Source organism: Daphnia magna, linkage group LG7 (genome assembly GCF_020631705.1).
Source record: "Daphnia magna isolate NIES linkage group LG7, ASM2063170v1.1, whole genome shotgun sequence".
NCBI classification, from domain to species: Eukaryota; Metazoa; Arthropoda; class Branchiopoda; order Diplostraca; family Daphniidae; genus Daphnia; species Daphnia magna.
This window is the reverse complement of record NC_059188.1, coordinates 5,349,886-5,364,316: the sequence shown is the minus strand read 5'-3', so window position 1 is coordinate 5,364,316 and position 14,431 is coordinate 5,349,886. Positions and strand designations below refer to the sequence as shown.

At 41.0% G+C, this 14,431-nt stretch overlaps 1 protein-coding gene and 1 pseudogene across 1 annotated transcript; both read right to left on the bottom strand.

Moving 5' to 3' along the window:
* Window positions 1–482: 482 nt before the first annotated feature.
* On the bottom strand, window positions 483–1,258 carry LOC116926821 (annotated as a pseudogene).
* A 5,360-nt stretch (window positions 1,259–6,618) lies between these two features.
* On the bottom strand, window positions 6,619–7,275 carry LOC116927317. The gene has a single exon (XM_032934327.2). The coding sequence runs from the start codon at window positions 7,273–7,275 to the stop codon at window positions 6,619–6,621; it is 657 nt and encodes a 218-aa protein (XP_032790218.2).
* Between the last annotated feature and the right edge of the window lie 7,156 nt (window positions 7,276–14,431).

Here is a 14,431-nt window from a genome sequence, read left to right as displayed (position 1 = left end):
GCGGGTTTGCTTCTTTCTTATTGAAGACTATTGTTCCGATGTTTTCGATCGCGACCACCTTTAGATTGAGTTGGTTGGAGATCGATTTGAGTACCCAGCTTCTATGGCTCCTTTCGTCTGCAAATAGAATGGCTTTAAGTTCTTTGTCATTCTGGTCGGTTACAATTACTGTGGCAGTTTTTAGCATGAGCTGTCCAAATGTACTTTTGCATGCTGAGGTGGTTGAAATTGAGTTTCTAGCAACTGTGTGGTTTGGAGACGTAGTTGTCTCCTTTGAGAATTTGAGCTCTATTTTGTCGCAGAGTGTCGAGATGCCTTGCCTTGCATCTGTTGCAATTGCGAATGGATGTGCATGTGGAGACATCGAGTTTGTAGCTAAAGCAGTTCATGCATCATTTCAAAGTTTGGATGATGTTCTTCCTTTCTTTGAGAGTTTTCAGACAGTTGGAGGGCCAGTGAATTTCTCGGCAGAAGATGCATGGTCAATTACACTCCATTGTGCTTCGTGCACCTGAATTTTGCGGATATGAAGTTTTAGTCTGAAAATGTTGTTTGAAACTTGAAGCCGGGTGTTGTCTGGCTCCAGCCGCTAGTCGTGATGCTGTAGCTGGCGTAGGCACGAATTGTCTCTGTGTTGGTGACGTTGGAGGAGGTTTTGGATTCTCCTGTTTCAATCGATTAAATCTTTCGGCTGCCTCCCCCTGTTCACGGATGAACTTGATCACTCCGTCGATGTTGGTTGAAACGTTCGTAGAAGATTCTTCCCATTTGGCTTGTAGCTTGTGGAGGATCAGCTTGATTAGTCTGGATCCTAAAAGTCCGCCAAGTGTGTTTCTAGAGACTCCTAATGTTTCCAAGGCATTGATATGCGATTGTACGTTCAGGTAGAAGATCTTAAGGGCAGCGACATCGTTTGCATCCTTCACCGGTTGAAATGTGTCCAATTTGTTGAGATGGGCATCGATAAATACGTCCTTTTGTCCGTAAGTTTCTTTAATTCGTCGATAAAGATGGTGTAATTGGTGTCGGTGAGTTCTAGATTTTCCACGAATAAGTATGCTTTTCCTTCTTGGTACTCCTTCAAATAGTCGAATTTCTGTACCGCTGGAAGTGAGGGAGAGTGGATTGCAGCATTAAATAATTCCCAGAATGGGGTCCATTCGAGGATGTCCCCTTTCAACGGCTTAATTTGTCTTTGAGGTAGTCTCGATGATTGTTGGGCTGCCTGTGTTGTGTTGGCTGCAGGAGGGGCGGCCATAAGTTGCTGAATGGACGCGGCGTTTTGGGCTTGTTGCTGCTGGAGAACGTCGAGGAATAATTTTTCTCTGGTCGCCTCCTTTTGTATTTCCTTTTCTTCTAGTCATTCTTGTTGTTTGAAGGCTACGATGACTCTTCTTATATTTGGGAAACTGCATCGTACTCAGCGTCATATTCTTGCTGCGTAGCTTGAAGGGTTGCCATGTCTTCTTGGAACTCAGTGAAAGTGCCTTGTATGTCTCGAACTTTTCTTTGAGTATTCTGTCTTCTTCGATTAAAACGGTGGATATCCGAGCTGTCATGGTAAGTGTCTCGTATCCGTTGATAGCGTGGATAGTCCTAGTGATGTGGCATTTCACCACGGCTCTAGTAGCTTTCGCTGATGGAGTAATTTTTAGAGATGAGGGTGAGCTGAGAGAGAGAGGTGATGAAAGAGATGTGCTTGAGATTGAGTAGTTAGTTGTCTTTTCTTGTGAAGACGGCAATCTCGATGGCGTTATTTATTTGCAAGAGGGTTTTGCTCACGCTCGGCTGGTGCAGGAACTCGAGGGTTGAATAACTGTTTTTTTCACCACGCGGTCTTCGATTTGGCCAAACAACTTTGAGAGTTTTGGATTTAGTTTCTTGCTCCTACATAAGCAATGGCAAGCACGAGAGAGAGAGAATTAAGAGAGAAAGGGCAATTCGAGAACTGAGAGGAGTATGCTTGACGGCTTGTCAACCATTGGAGAGAAACAATTGAGAGAGAAAGGGCTTCTGTTTTGATGCTGAGGGATATTGAGAACAAATTGAGAGTCGAAACCAAAGATGAGAGTGTTCAAAAATAATCAGAACTCAGAGCGTATACAATTGGTAAATTGAGAATTGAGAGGTTTAATTGAAATGAGAACTGAGATAAGAACTTCTGACTTGAATACTAGAAATTGAAGAGAGAACTGAAAAGAAATAAGAACTGTTGAGTTGAATACTAAATTCTGTATTCGTACATCTACTTGAGAGCATAGGAAGAGCTTAAAATTTGAGCGCTAGATGGCGTTACACCAGACATGCTGTTTAATCACCAAAAAATGATCGATCGCTCGTTCATTAATCATTCAAGAAAACTGATCAATCGCTCCCTCAATTGTTCACTTTTTCAAATTGATCGATCGCTCCCTCAATCGATCATTGTTCGATTAAAGAATATGTAGTATTTTAATTTTTCCGGCGTTACACGTATAATTTACAAGCTGATTACTTACTTATACCCAAAAACGACTCGTCAAGCTCCGCCCCTTTCCCACATAAACTATTCCCGTGAACGCTATTTAGGGATTTTAAATTTTTTTCACCCTTTATAAATTTAAACAAACACCTTTCCCAGGTTACGACTTAAATTTATGTGAAGTAATTTAGACATAAATTGCAATAAAAAAAGAAAAAGGAGGTTGGGAAATAAAAGGTGTCTAAATCCTCTTGGTAAACCAAATGGGAATACAAGAGACTTCTATCAAACTAAAATCTAGCGCTGATTTATCTTCTTTTGGCATATGTGTTTGCAAAGACAATTTGAAACTTCTTTTGCGAATCATAGATGGCGTTCTGTTAGTGATCAAAATTGATCAACAACCTTTCAATCTCGATCTTGATCTCGATCTGAGTAATTGATCAATCGCTCGCTCACGATCACAACAAAACGATCGATTGATCAAATCGATCTCGATCAACATTCGATCACGGCATGTCTGGTTGACACCTGCGCTTTGTAAATGAGAGAGGTGTGACTTTTATGTGAGAAATTTTTTTTTACATGTCGAAGTGAGAGAAAGGGAAGTGGAAGAAGTGAAATAAGTTTTAATGCTTGTATTTATTGAGAGTCAATACGTTCCCTTCCACGAGTGGAAGGGAATGCTTCCCCTCCACTTCCACTTGCTCTGCCTCTGCCTGGCCTTGGTGGTGTAGGGAGGATGGGGTCCAGGTGTTGTCCGTGGCCTTTCCTGCTGGTCCCCTAGCTGCTGCCAGTATTTGAGCTTCGACTCCAACGATATCTTCTTCCTCCGACAATTCCGATGAATCCAACGAATCGCTGCTTGAGGATTAGTTTGGAGCCTCCTTGACGGTTGGCTCCTCCAGTACCGCTTCCGCTTGTTGTTGAGGTGATGGTGATGCTGGATCCGGAACCTCGGGTGTCAACTGGTTCGGATCCTGGGGCCTGAACCAGTTGTCTCCGCTTTATTTGGGGCGCAGAGCTTCACGAATTTCCTCCACCAACAGGTGTCTTAATGTGATGGGGAGAAAGTTTCCAATGGTGGCTCTGGATTCGACTGAGGCGCCGACCTGCGGTATTTCGCCACGAAGCTCCCTCAGATTTTGCCTGCCTTCTGGATTTTTTTTGTGGAGCCCTTGGTCGAATGGGGTGTGTTTAGGGGGGCAGTGCTCCCTCCTTGCGCTGCTGCGCACGCCTTATACGTTGGGATTTTTTTCCTATTTTTGAAGTGTTATTGGAGTACCTCCTCTAATAGAGGGGAGAGCGTGGCAGAAAAGAGGAATTTAGTTTGGGCTGAGTTTAAGAATTTAATTTGATTAAGCAGAGGGTATGAGAGGACAGAGCGTAAAGGTGTTAAAGCAACATGTAGATGTGGGAGTGTGTGAGAGAGAAAAAGAGAAAAAAAAACACAAAAAATTTCTAGTGAGAAGGGATTTCCACGTGGGTACCACCCTAAAGAGGTAGGGTAAACTTGTTGTCGGGAGGGTGGTAAAAAAAAGAAAGAATTGGGTCCCTTGCGACGGTCATAAACACTTTAAGAGTTAAATTCTTTAGAGAGTTAGTTGGGGGCTATTAAAAGTAGTCCGTTAAACTGATTGGTTGAGAGAGAAATATTGAATTTCGTTCATTGTGTTGAAACAAAATTCAGAATTGAGAAAATTTTTTGAGCTGAGAAGGTGTGTTTAAGACGCCATGTACTTAACTTTAGAGTTAGGTTTTTTAAGAGACTTACACAAATAGAAGAAATTTAGAACTAGTTTAAGAGAAGGTTTGAAGGACCATTAAAATGGATATTGAACTCTTTTCGGTGTTTTCAGACTGTTCAAGACCTTTAGAAGATGAAGAAATGTTAAACACTAACTGTTGCGGCTCGAGGAACCGCAAGAACGAGTTGGCAACGCCGGTGTCTTTGGGGGCGTTTTTTCGGCAGACGTTTTTTGGTTTTTTCTGAGCGCATTAACTAATCCCTCCGCGAGCATTAACTAATCCCTCCGTTTTGCATTTTCCTCTATGATTAATACATGATCTCCAATGCGCGCGTTTTTATTTGTTCTGAACCATTTTTTCCTTTCCATTAGCGATGGCACATATTCCTTCACCCATATTTTCCAGAACTGATTTATAATAAACTGTTCCTGCTTCCATCATCTGCGGGACATGTCCGTAAACTCGGATACAGTGTTGATTGGAATATGATGGTAGGTTTTCAGCACTAAAAAGTGATTTGAGGTAAGGTGTTTGTTGTCTTCGTGGTCCATACTGACGTGTGTTAAGGGCCGGCCGTTCAAAAATGATGTTACTTCGGCGAAGACAGTTATTAGCACTTCGTCAGTTACGGCTCGTTCATTTAAGATTACCTTGATGGCCCTTTTGTTCCATTGCATTAACCTTTCCTTAATCCCTCCAAAATGTGGTGCCGACGAAAGAGAAAATACTCACTTCACTTCTTTCCCTGCTGGCTCTTTGGGGACTGTTTCACTTTTCACAAGATGTTCAAAGGCTTCTCGTAATTCTTTCTCCCCTGCCGTGATATTTGTCCCATTATCACCTTGCATCCGACTCCCAGTGCCTATCCGAGTTCTATTTCCTATCGTTTCTTTACGTTCCGTCTAATTTCACCCGTATCGCTCACGGTACTACGGTAAGATAAAATTATGCTGTCTTCATTTCGCTTTTGTTTTTTCATATTCTGGTACGTGTAGTCTCCTTATATTTTATGGCCTAGATTAGTAGGGGAGAGCGGGGTCATACAGGACAACAACTTTGTTTGGTCTGTAATTCAGTGTGTAACAATGTTATGCCGAAATAAATTAGATTAATGTAAAGAGCGTTGTTTATATAATATTAGGGAATTTTTCCATCGACATACGTTATATAATTTACGAGTTATTGAATTTCGAAAAATAGGGGTAAAAATGTTGTTGAGGGAAAATGGGGGGGTAAAACTGGACAGAGAGTGTCCCATACTGGACACGGTTAATTGCACTAAAAGTTTCTAGTTATTAATGTTTTAAAAATTTCCCTAAATACTTCATCAATAGAACATCTATTTTAGCTTTAGATTAAATTTCAAAAAAATAAATTAACATGAAAAAAATTTACGAATGAAGTTGGGGGGGGGGGACTGGACAATTTCGATACCAGATGGAGAAGTGGGAGGGGCATCTTAGATATTGCGTGATCGATTCTTGCTCGATTGTTAGTGAAACAAATTTTTCGTAGCAGACAACACTTTTGGACCATGATTGGACAAACTTAGGCTCCGCCCATAAAAAATCGATTTCGTCCGATTGTACCCCCAAAACCGTGTTCAGTATCACCCCCAATGAGAGTCTATTTTTAATTCATTAACAACTCTTAAACCATAATCGTAAAAAAAAATTTAGACCGGCTCTGTATAAGTAAATGAATTAACTAGCTTCTTTAACTATTATATTAATTTTGGACGAGTCATAGCGTGGGCAATACCAAAAAATGTGCTGTATATAAAAATGAAAAGACACCGCTCTTTTTTTGTTTCCTCTATAACTCGTGTATTTTTCAGAATTTCATGATGATTTTTTTTTTTCACATTTAGATTTTGACATTGATAACATCCCAGTATTTTTTCCCCCAGTTCATCATCACCAAGACCCGTAACTGCTACTGTCCTGTTTGGTACGTGTCCTGTATGACCCCGCTCTCCCCTAATGCACAGTCGTCGTTGTGGGTAAACCCTAGGGTGTTTCATTTTGCAAAAATTTTTGAAATTCAAGGCGGCCTTTTAAATTGGGGTGCCCAGTACTAAACTAATGATAACTACAAAATTTCAGATTTTTAAAGAAATATTTGACCCTCCCAGCCGTGAGAAAATAGCTAAATTTGCATTTTTCTTCCTATTTTCCCCTGCGCTCGAGATGTTGTACTTGGAATTTTTTAGCGGCCTTTCGTATTTAAGTTTTTCAATATACAACTAATATATGCACAAAACCTCATATTGATCGAAGAAGTTTTAGAGGTCGAAGGAAAATTAAGAAAAAAAAATAAGGAAATTCAAAGTTTTTGTATTCATTCCGACGTAAATATCAAATTGAATTCAAACTGCTTTTGTTGAACGACTTGAAATGAGCTCAATGTTATTCAATTACTTGAAACAAATAATTTTGCTCTTCAACGTTACCCACAACATCTTTGAAATCTGTAATTAATTTAACAGCACGCTCAGCACAGTCATTAACCACTTCCATAGACCGAACGACAGCCTCTGCTTTTTTATACCTACTCATTTTCTCCCAGCAAGAAACAGGTGCCTGCATCCAATCAAGTTGTTCCTCATTCATTTTTAATAAATCAAATAGCAACCAACTGTTGGGGCCTTTGAATCTTATTAACTGGTCAGAATACTCAACTGAATCGTTAGGGCCAGTCTTTGGAAATTTTGGTTTGCCGGGTAAAAAGCGCTTTGGACGAGGAATGGATAATAGCTTTTCAACTAATGCTTTCCTCAGAGATTCAGCTAACTCTCTATAAAAAACGGAAAATGCAACCAATTCTTCCGACAAATACCACAAATGATTGAGAATCGATTTGATAGCTGATGCTGCGGCGATTTCGTTTTCCTTTCGATAAAGCGACATCATCGATAAGTATTTTAGATCCACAGCTTGAAATATCATTGCAAGCCTTGATTGTAGAAACGCTTTACTGTGAAACAGTGCAATGAAAGTTGCCATAGTCTTGACGTTCTTTGCTTCTGCATCGTTCATTTCAAACTGCTCCGAGAGCAATTGCATTTTGAGAAAGTATATGGAATACGCCATAAATCTTGCGTGATGATGGGCTCCTTTTAAATGAAAGTAAAGTCATGTATAGTGGACAATATTTAAACACATATGCTAAAGCTTATTAATCAACCTGGTTTCCGAAAAGAAAATGGATATACGCTGCCGCCGAGGAATAAAACTGTCAGTTCGAGAAGTTCACGATAATCTTCTATCGGAAAAGTTTCATTTTCTAAACGCTCCGTGCCCCAGTCCACTACCGAATGAGCAATATTTTGCAACTCAACATCTACGTCAAAGTCAAATAGCGATAGATTCTATGAAAAAGTAAAGCAACATTATTGATAAGTCAATCATAGTTATTGGAAGACGCTACTCGCTACTGTCACTAACCGTGTGGTCTTGGTCAATGTTTGGCCACTCTTTTTGAAACCTGACAAATAAAGCTTCTGACGGACTATTCCTCTTGCCAATTATTGAATCCGATACGTGTTTCACATGAAGTTCGTAAACAGGGTGGCGACAAGCAATCCACAATACCGAGTGGCCAACAGTTGATTCAATGATGGTCGCGCTGCCTTTCAAACGCCCCGTATTGCTGGCGGTTGTGTCGAAACAAAGGCCAATAACGTTCTTCAATATGCCCCAATCTTCTAATAAATCGACTACAGCTCGATGTTGAGCGACACCTGTGGAATCTGGAATTACTGGAATTCCTAACAACTTTGGTGATTCAATCTGAGGTTTGCCACTGACTAACACAGCCACGCGATCGTCAATATTTCCCGTTAAATACCTTTAAAAACATATATATTTTAGTCGATGATATGCATTCCATAATACCAAATAATTTCAATACTTAATGAGCTTTGAATCCCAATGGACAATAACAAAAGGAGGTTTTTCTTTCAGCCAGTCCTCTTTTACTTTTTCTGCTATGGCTTTTCTGTTCTCGCGTCGGTGGCGGTAAGCAGTAGATAAAGACATGCTCATGTCATTAATGTCACCACCTCCTTCTCTTACAAAAGCTGACTGCAGAAGTAAATGGTCCCGGATGCTAATATTACGGCTATCGGCAACTTGTCCAGTTTGTTTCGTGAGATTTTTTGCTGGAATTTGAAGCACCACTGATGATGGCCTGGGCGTAGCGCGTGCAGCTGAATACTCATCATCAGTCAAATGACAATCAGGGATAGATTGTTCCGATTCAGAAGACAGCTGGGCATCATCATCAACCAAACCAGGCGTTAACTTGTCAGCGATTGAGCATGACTGTTTTCGATTCATTCTTCTTTGTCGACTACTTGCTCTTTCTTGCTCTTTTCGATCCAATCCATACATCGTTCCAGTTTGAGGATACTGTTGTTGACCAGCTAAAAATTCTAAATCTTCTTGCCAGTTATTCGTTCGTAAAGCTTTAAGCTGATTTTCAACATCCGATGGAGACAAATCACAGAGACTATTCATGCTGTTGTTGAATTCTTGGATTTGTCTTTGTGAATTTTCGTTTTCACGAGCAGACACTTGGATTTTTTTAACAGACGCCCAAACTTTATGAATTTTAATGAGTTGATCAAGACATTTCTTGTCAGACTTGATTGGGATAGCGGCTCTTTGCCAAATTTCTTTCAATTCCATAAGTATGGCTCGAAAAACTTCTCTAGTACTTGTGTTCCTCTTCATGACGGCTCTCTTCAAAGGCAGTTTAGTCCCAATCGATAGGCTACTTTCGGTTCCATGGCCGAGTAGCCAATCTTTATTGTTGGTCCTCGTTTTGCCCATTCCAAATCAAAATAATTACCACTAATTCGACGCACTACTACTGGATTTCAGATTTCACCAACGATCACTGTCAAAAAAGGGCGACTAAGCGTTGGTGCCATATTTCTTAATTTTTCTGCGACCTCTAAAACTTCTTCGATCAATATGAGGTTTTTAGCATATATTAGTTGTATATTGAAGAACTTAAATACGAAAGGCCGCTAAAAAATTCCAAGTAAAACATCCGAGCGCAGAGGAAAATAGGAAGAAAAATGCAAATTTAGCTATTTTCTCACGGCTGGGAGGGTCAAATATTTCTTTAAAGATCTGAAATTTTGTAGTTATCATTATTTTAGTACTAAGCACCCCAATTTAAAAGGCCGCCTTGAATTTCAAAAATTATTGCAAAATGAAACACCCTAGGTAAACCCCTCCGAGTTCCATGGTAATATAAATATGTCTTAATCCATAAAGTAATGCACCCGAGAGGGAAGATGCTTTACATTAGTGTCGATATCGGTTCTGTTTTCCATTCGTAAATAGAACATTGCTCCAAACGTGGTTTGCGATGCATCACAGAATATGTGTATATCAAAATATGTGCCACCAAGTTGAAATCTTGAATCTCTAACGCACCGGGCACACTTTAATGGATAATGACTTCTAAACCCACATTCCGCGCACTCCATTTTTTCAAAATCTCTTCTGGCAACGGATCGTCTCTGCATTGGTTCAACTTTTACGAAATAATTATTTACTGGTCGGCCAGTTTTCCATACAGTTTGGAACAGGGTCTTTACGATGGTTGTTATTGGCAGCAGCAATCCTTTTCAGGATTTGTATCCCGTAAGGCCAGTTACTGCTGGCGCAGAGGGTCAGTCGGGACTTACCGGGGTGAGCCTGCCAGACTGTTCTACCTTTACACGAATGAACTATTTCTTAAGTGCCGTAGCACGTTGTAAGGACAATAGCTGTCGCCTTATCGGGCTATGGCTAATAAGTCCAGCGATTGCTTGTCGCCCTTTGGGGCTAGAGCAAATGCGGAGTCTGTTGGGCCGTATGGGGTTCAACAGAGGATGATGCCGCAAGAGTCTTACTCTTATTGCGGTGGTGACTGGGCTCCGGAACTGACGGCTCGATCGCGGGCTGGCACGGCGGGAACGGCGACTGGCAGGCTACAGAAGACGACGGCAGACAGGCGGTAATTTCCTGAAAGCAAGAGGGTTAGAGGAGCAAGCAATAACTCGACACTAACACGATGATTCGGTGAGAAAAAGTGAGTGTATTTGCATGGCTTGACAGCCCCTTATATACACGGAAAAACTACACCGTTGTCTGATTTATGCGGGCGTCCGATCCGGGAATAGAGGGCACCAGCTGCTGATAATTGCCGGTTATCGATCGGTAACCTTCTCGATAACCCTGCGGGAACTAAACCTATATTCTGGCGGGATGAACTCTGCAGGCTCCGCCTCAATAAGTTCAACCCTCACATCGTTCCTTTCACCCTCAACAGGTGTCTCCATATAAATGGAAAAGCACTCAGGCAGTTCCAATAACACAGTCTCGCCCTCCAGCCTCTTAACTACGGCTATTGCGAGCCGTAGGCCATTTTAAGTCCCTTGCTTCCGCTAATGGACTTCCTTATCCTCGGTGGCGCGGCATTCCACCGAGGATGACTCGTCTGAGCCTGCTTCGGCCAAAGGGTTGTCACCCGGACGAGGGCTGTGAGCTTCGTCCGTCGGAGTTTCCGACAATCCTAACGGATCAAAGATACGGGCGATGGGTACTAATAGTTGCCGCTTTTTTGCTACTATTGAATGCTGTTGCACTATGAATTTAAAACGATCTCTTTTGGCAGTCCCACAGCATGCCCAACATTCGCTTTATTGGTAAATCCCCCCAGTCTAGGTTCAGGTTTTGGTCAATTCTTTTACTTTCCGGAATGGACGCTAGAACTAATCTTGATGATGAGAACCAGTGGTTTAGATGAAAATCACCACTGCGCAACGGCCTGGTGAGTCAATTCACCGTTTGTATTGCATGTTGCTCTGTTTCAAAAGTTTGTATTGCATGTTGCTCGGTTTCAAACGGTTCAAAGTAATTGTCGACATAGAAACTTGTTTTTACAATTTTTTCGACATCTTTGATCTCGCTCTCTTCTGCCGTGGACTGGAGCGTAAAAAACACGAAGTGGGCGATGATATTAATCCGAAAACTTACACTGTCATTTGATATGTTCGGGGGGGGGGGTTCTTCAACTTCCTTGCTTCCACTAAATGAATCGTTGAACAGATTGATCTCTTAGGTGCACCCGAACTTACTTGTACATTGCTATTCAATGTCCCCCGAAACCGCTATTTTTTACTCTTGAACGAATCAGGATACCCACCAAGCATGATAATAAGAAGTGCCCCCTCAGCAGTTTATCATTTAATGAAACTACTCGGTACTTTGCTGAGCCGTCGAACACGACTCTAACTTCATTCGGTTTGTTCGGGTTTGTTACGTGATGATAGGGCAAGTGCCAAATCTTTCCCCGGGATCCATTAATTCGTGCAGGGGTACCAAACGAGCATGGCCACTGCTTATGTATTTTCAACTGCCTTTGTATATTGGTTGGCCGTGTCTTCATTACGGAGTATACGTCTCTCTATTGCAAAAAATCGATGCATAGCTTGGATTCTGTTATCTGAGAGCTGCCCTACTTCAGCTTTCCATAGCAGTTTCAGCTCATATCTGCTTCCAACGTTTCGAACTGTACTTCTTAATATGTGCAAAGTACGAGCGTCAGATTCTCCCATTTTGTATGGGAGAGTTCCAAAAGATTCTGTTGAATGATATTTTTCTACCAGCTCCACGAGTCGGTCGTTTACGTCATGAATACTGCCAAAATGACAAGAGAATCTTCTGCTCGGCCCCGAGTTAAGGACACTTGAGGGAATTCCGCCAATTACGGTCCACCCGAACGGCGTAAGAATGTCTTGTGGAGCCTGGAGATAATGTTTACGAATCGCTCGTCTAATCGTTTGTGTGCACCTACGATGTCCATTCCCAACAACACTCCAATCTTTCTTAAGTCAATACTTGGAAGCTTTAGATCTGATAGATGATGCCAATTTTCTTTTTCTTGTGCCCAGTCGATTACCGCTGTAGATGTTTGAATACATAGCACAATGAAGGCCTCTTCTTTGTGCCACTTAATCCCATTTTTTTGCCACTTAATCCCATTTTAAATCCAGCGTAATTAACGTTACCTCAATACCCGGGTCAAGGAACCCCCGAAGTTTCAACTTTTGTATCCTTGGATTTCACTACCATCGGAACAAGTGCAATCAATACTGGACGGCTTACAAATAGCCACTTAACCGATTTTTTTCCAATTATTTTACCTTGATTGCTGGGGAACACTCTTTCTCAGCCATGAAGCAACGAGAGATGTTGTTTTCCACAACCCATGACGTCGCATTTGATTGACTTCTTGCATGATGCGGAAAAATGGTCTCGCGTGAGGGAGAAATTTGAAATAGCATCTTGATCTACCGCATTCTTCAGTCCGTCTTGTTCGGGGTAGGTCAAGGAATTGTTGGCAAAATTTCAGCGAATGTCCGGGATCTTTGTTTCACACCGAACATGATTGGTTTGCGTCTTTTGAGTAACGGTTGTGGACATGACAGTTGGACCTGTTGGGTAGTATCGGTATGATGTCGGCTGATGCCTCTGTGTACCAGATGTTGAAGGTTGCCATATCTCTTTTTGAGTTTATTTAACGTTTCAGGATAATTCACTGAAGCGGAAAAGAGGTTGTTGACGCTTTTTCTCACTTGCGGCTCTTAATTGTAACGCAACGTGGTCATTTTTAACGAATCAGGCATTCGTGTATTATAGACCATTGCAATAAATGTCTCGTTGCGTTGAGCCTTTTTCCGAATGTCTTTCATATCACGTTCCGTTTCTCGTCTATTTTGTTCTCTCTACTACTCCAGTTTCAATCTTTTTCTTTATGCTGTTGTGTGCTGGTCTTCCAATGAGTCATGATCATCCAATTTTTCTAAATAATCTTCGATCTCTGCTTTACCACCTTAATACATCGTCTTTACCTCTTCTCCCCAGGCAATAGCTGTTGCCAATAGCTCTGCTCCTGGCTTTGTCGCTTTATATTTGTTGTTAAGCTGTTTGGCTTTTTAGTAAGCCTCCTCCCACATAGGTCGATGTGAATTCCTGTTGGCTGCCGAAGGTTTTTTTTTTGTATTAATTGTTTTATACGGTTTACAAGTTTTATATGGTTGCGCTTTGCTGTCGTACGTACCAAAACAATCACTCGTGGTTCATTAAGATTTTCTTTGTCTTGTTTCTGACATTGTTTTTTAAAAGTTGGTAGTCGCTAATCAGATTTTTTTTTTTCAGTCCAGCCCTCGGTGATAATCTTGATGTTTGTACTGCTATTGATTTACGAAACTGAAAGAAAAAAAGTTTCTGAGACCTAAACGTTTGTCTGTACGGTTTTCGATCTTGAAGTTATGCCCCTTATGCTTTCGATTTTGCCTGAAAAAATTCAGAAATGAAATAGCCACACTGTTATATATTGTTGTGGTTATTGAGAGTATGGACTCGGTTGTCATGTCCGGTTATGTTTTATTGGAGATTTCCCGTAATCCTATGTCCGGCAGTCTTGTCAGTAGAGATTTCCCACGATAGCTGCTGTTCCCCAAAAGCATAAATACTCGCACGTTTCCCTTGCTGTCCCCCAGTCTAGTTATATCTGTTATAGTGCTTTGTTGTGTTAACAGTGAATAAATGTGTCTTAGTTACTTCCCGGGTCCTCAGGTTAACACCCCCGCGTTACAAAATGCATAAAAATATAAATAGTTTTTTTTTACCGGAAAAAATTCAGAAACGATACGAATTTCATTTATGGCCTACGACCTTGAGATTAATGTCCTTACGGCTCCCAAGAAAAATTTCAGTTTACCTTTACGGCTTTCGATTTTACCTGAATATTATTCAGAAACGGATTTTGCACATTTCAAGTATTATAACCATTCGACTATACGTGCGTATGTATCTATATATTTTTTAACCTGAAAACAAATTCAGAAACGATACGAGTTGCCTTTACTGATTTCGAGATTTCAAAATGCCTCATTCGGAGTTTGAATACAATTTTGACTCAACTTCACGATTCTATCCTTTCGAAAACGTATGCAATTGAAGTATTGATACAATAACCGTCATTCGTTTTGAAACGCATTTTACCACAAGTACCCGTGTCAAACGCGCACGACTCAGACCCGCTTGTTCTGGTCTAACGTATAATCTATGTCTTATGCATTTATATCGCTTAATAGCCAAGAAAATTTTCTATTTAGCGGTGAGATTGAAAAATTTTTTGGTTGCTAATTTTTTT

Excerpts from the sequence above, each read along its gene's own strand:
- LOC116927317 (XM_032934327.2), bottom strand. The coding sequence starts at position 7,275 with ATGCAATTGCTCTCGGAGCAGTTTGAAATGAACGATGCAGAAGCAAAG.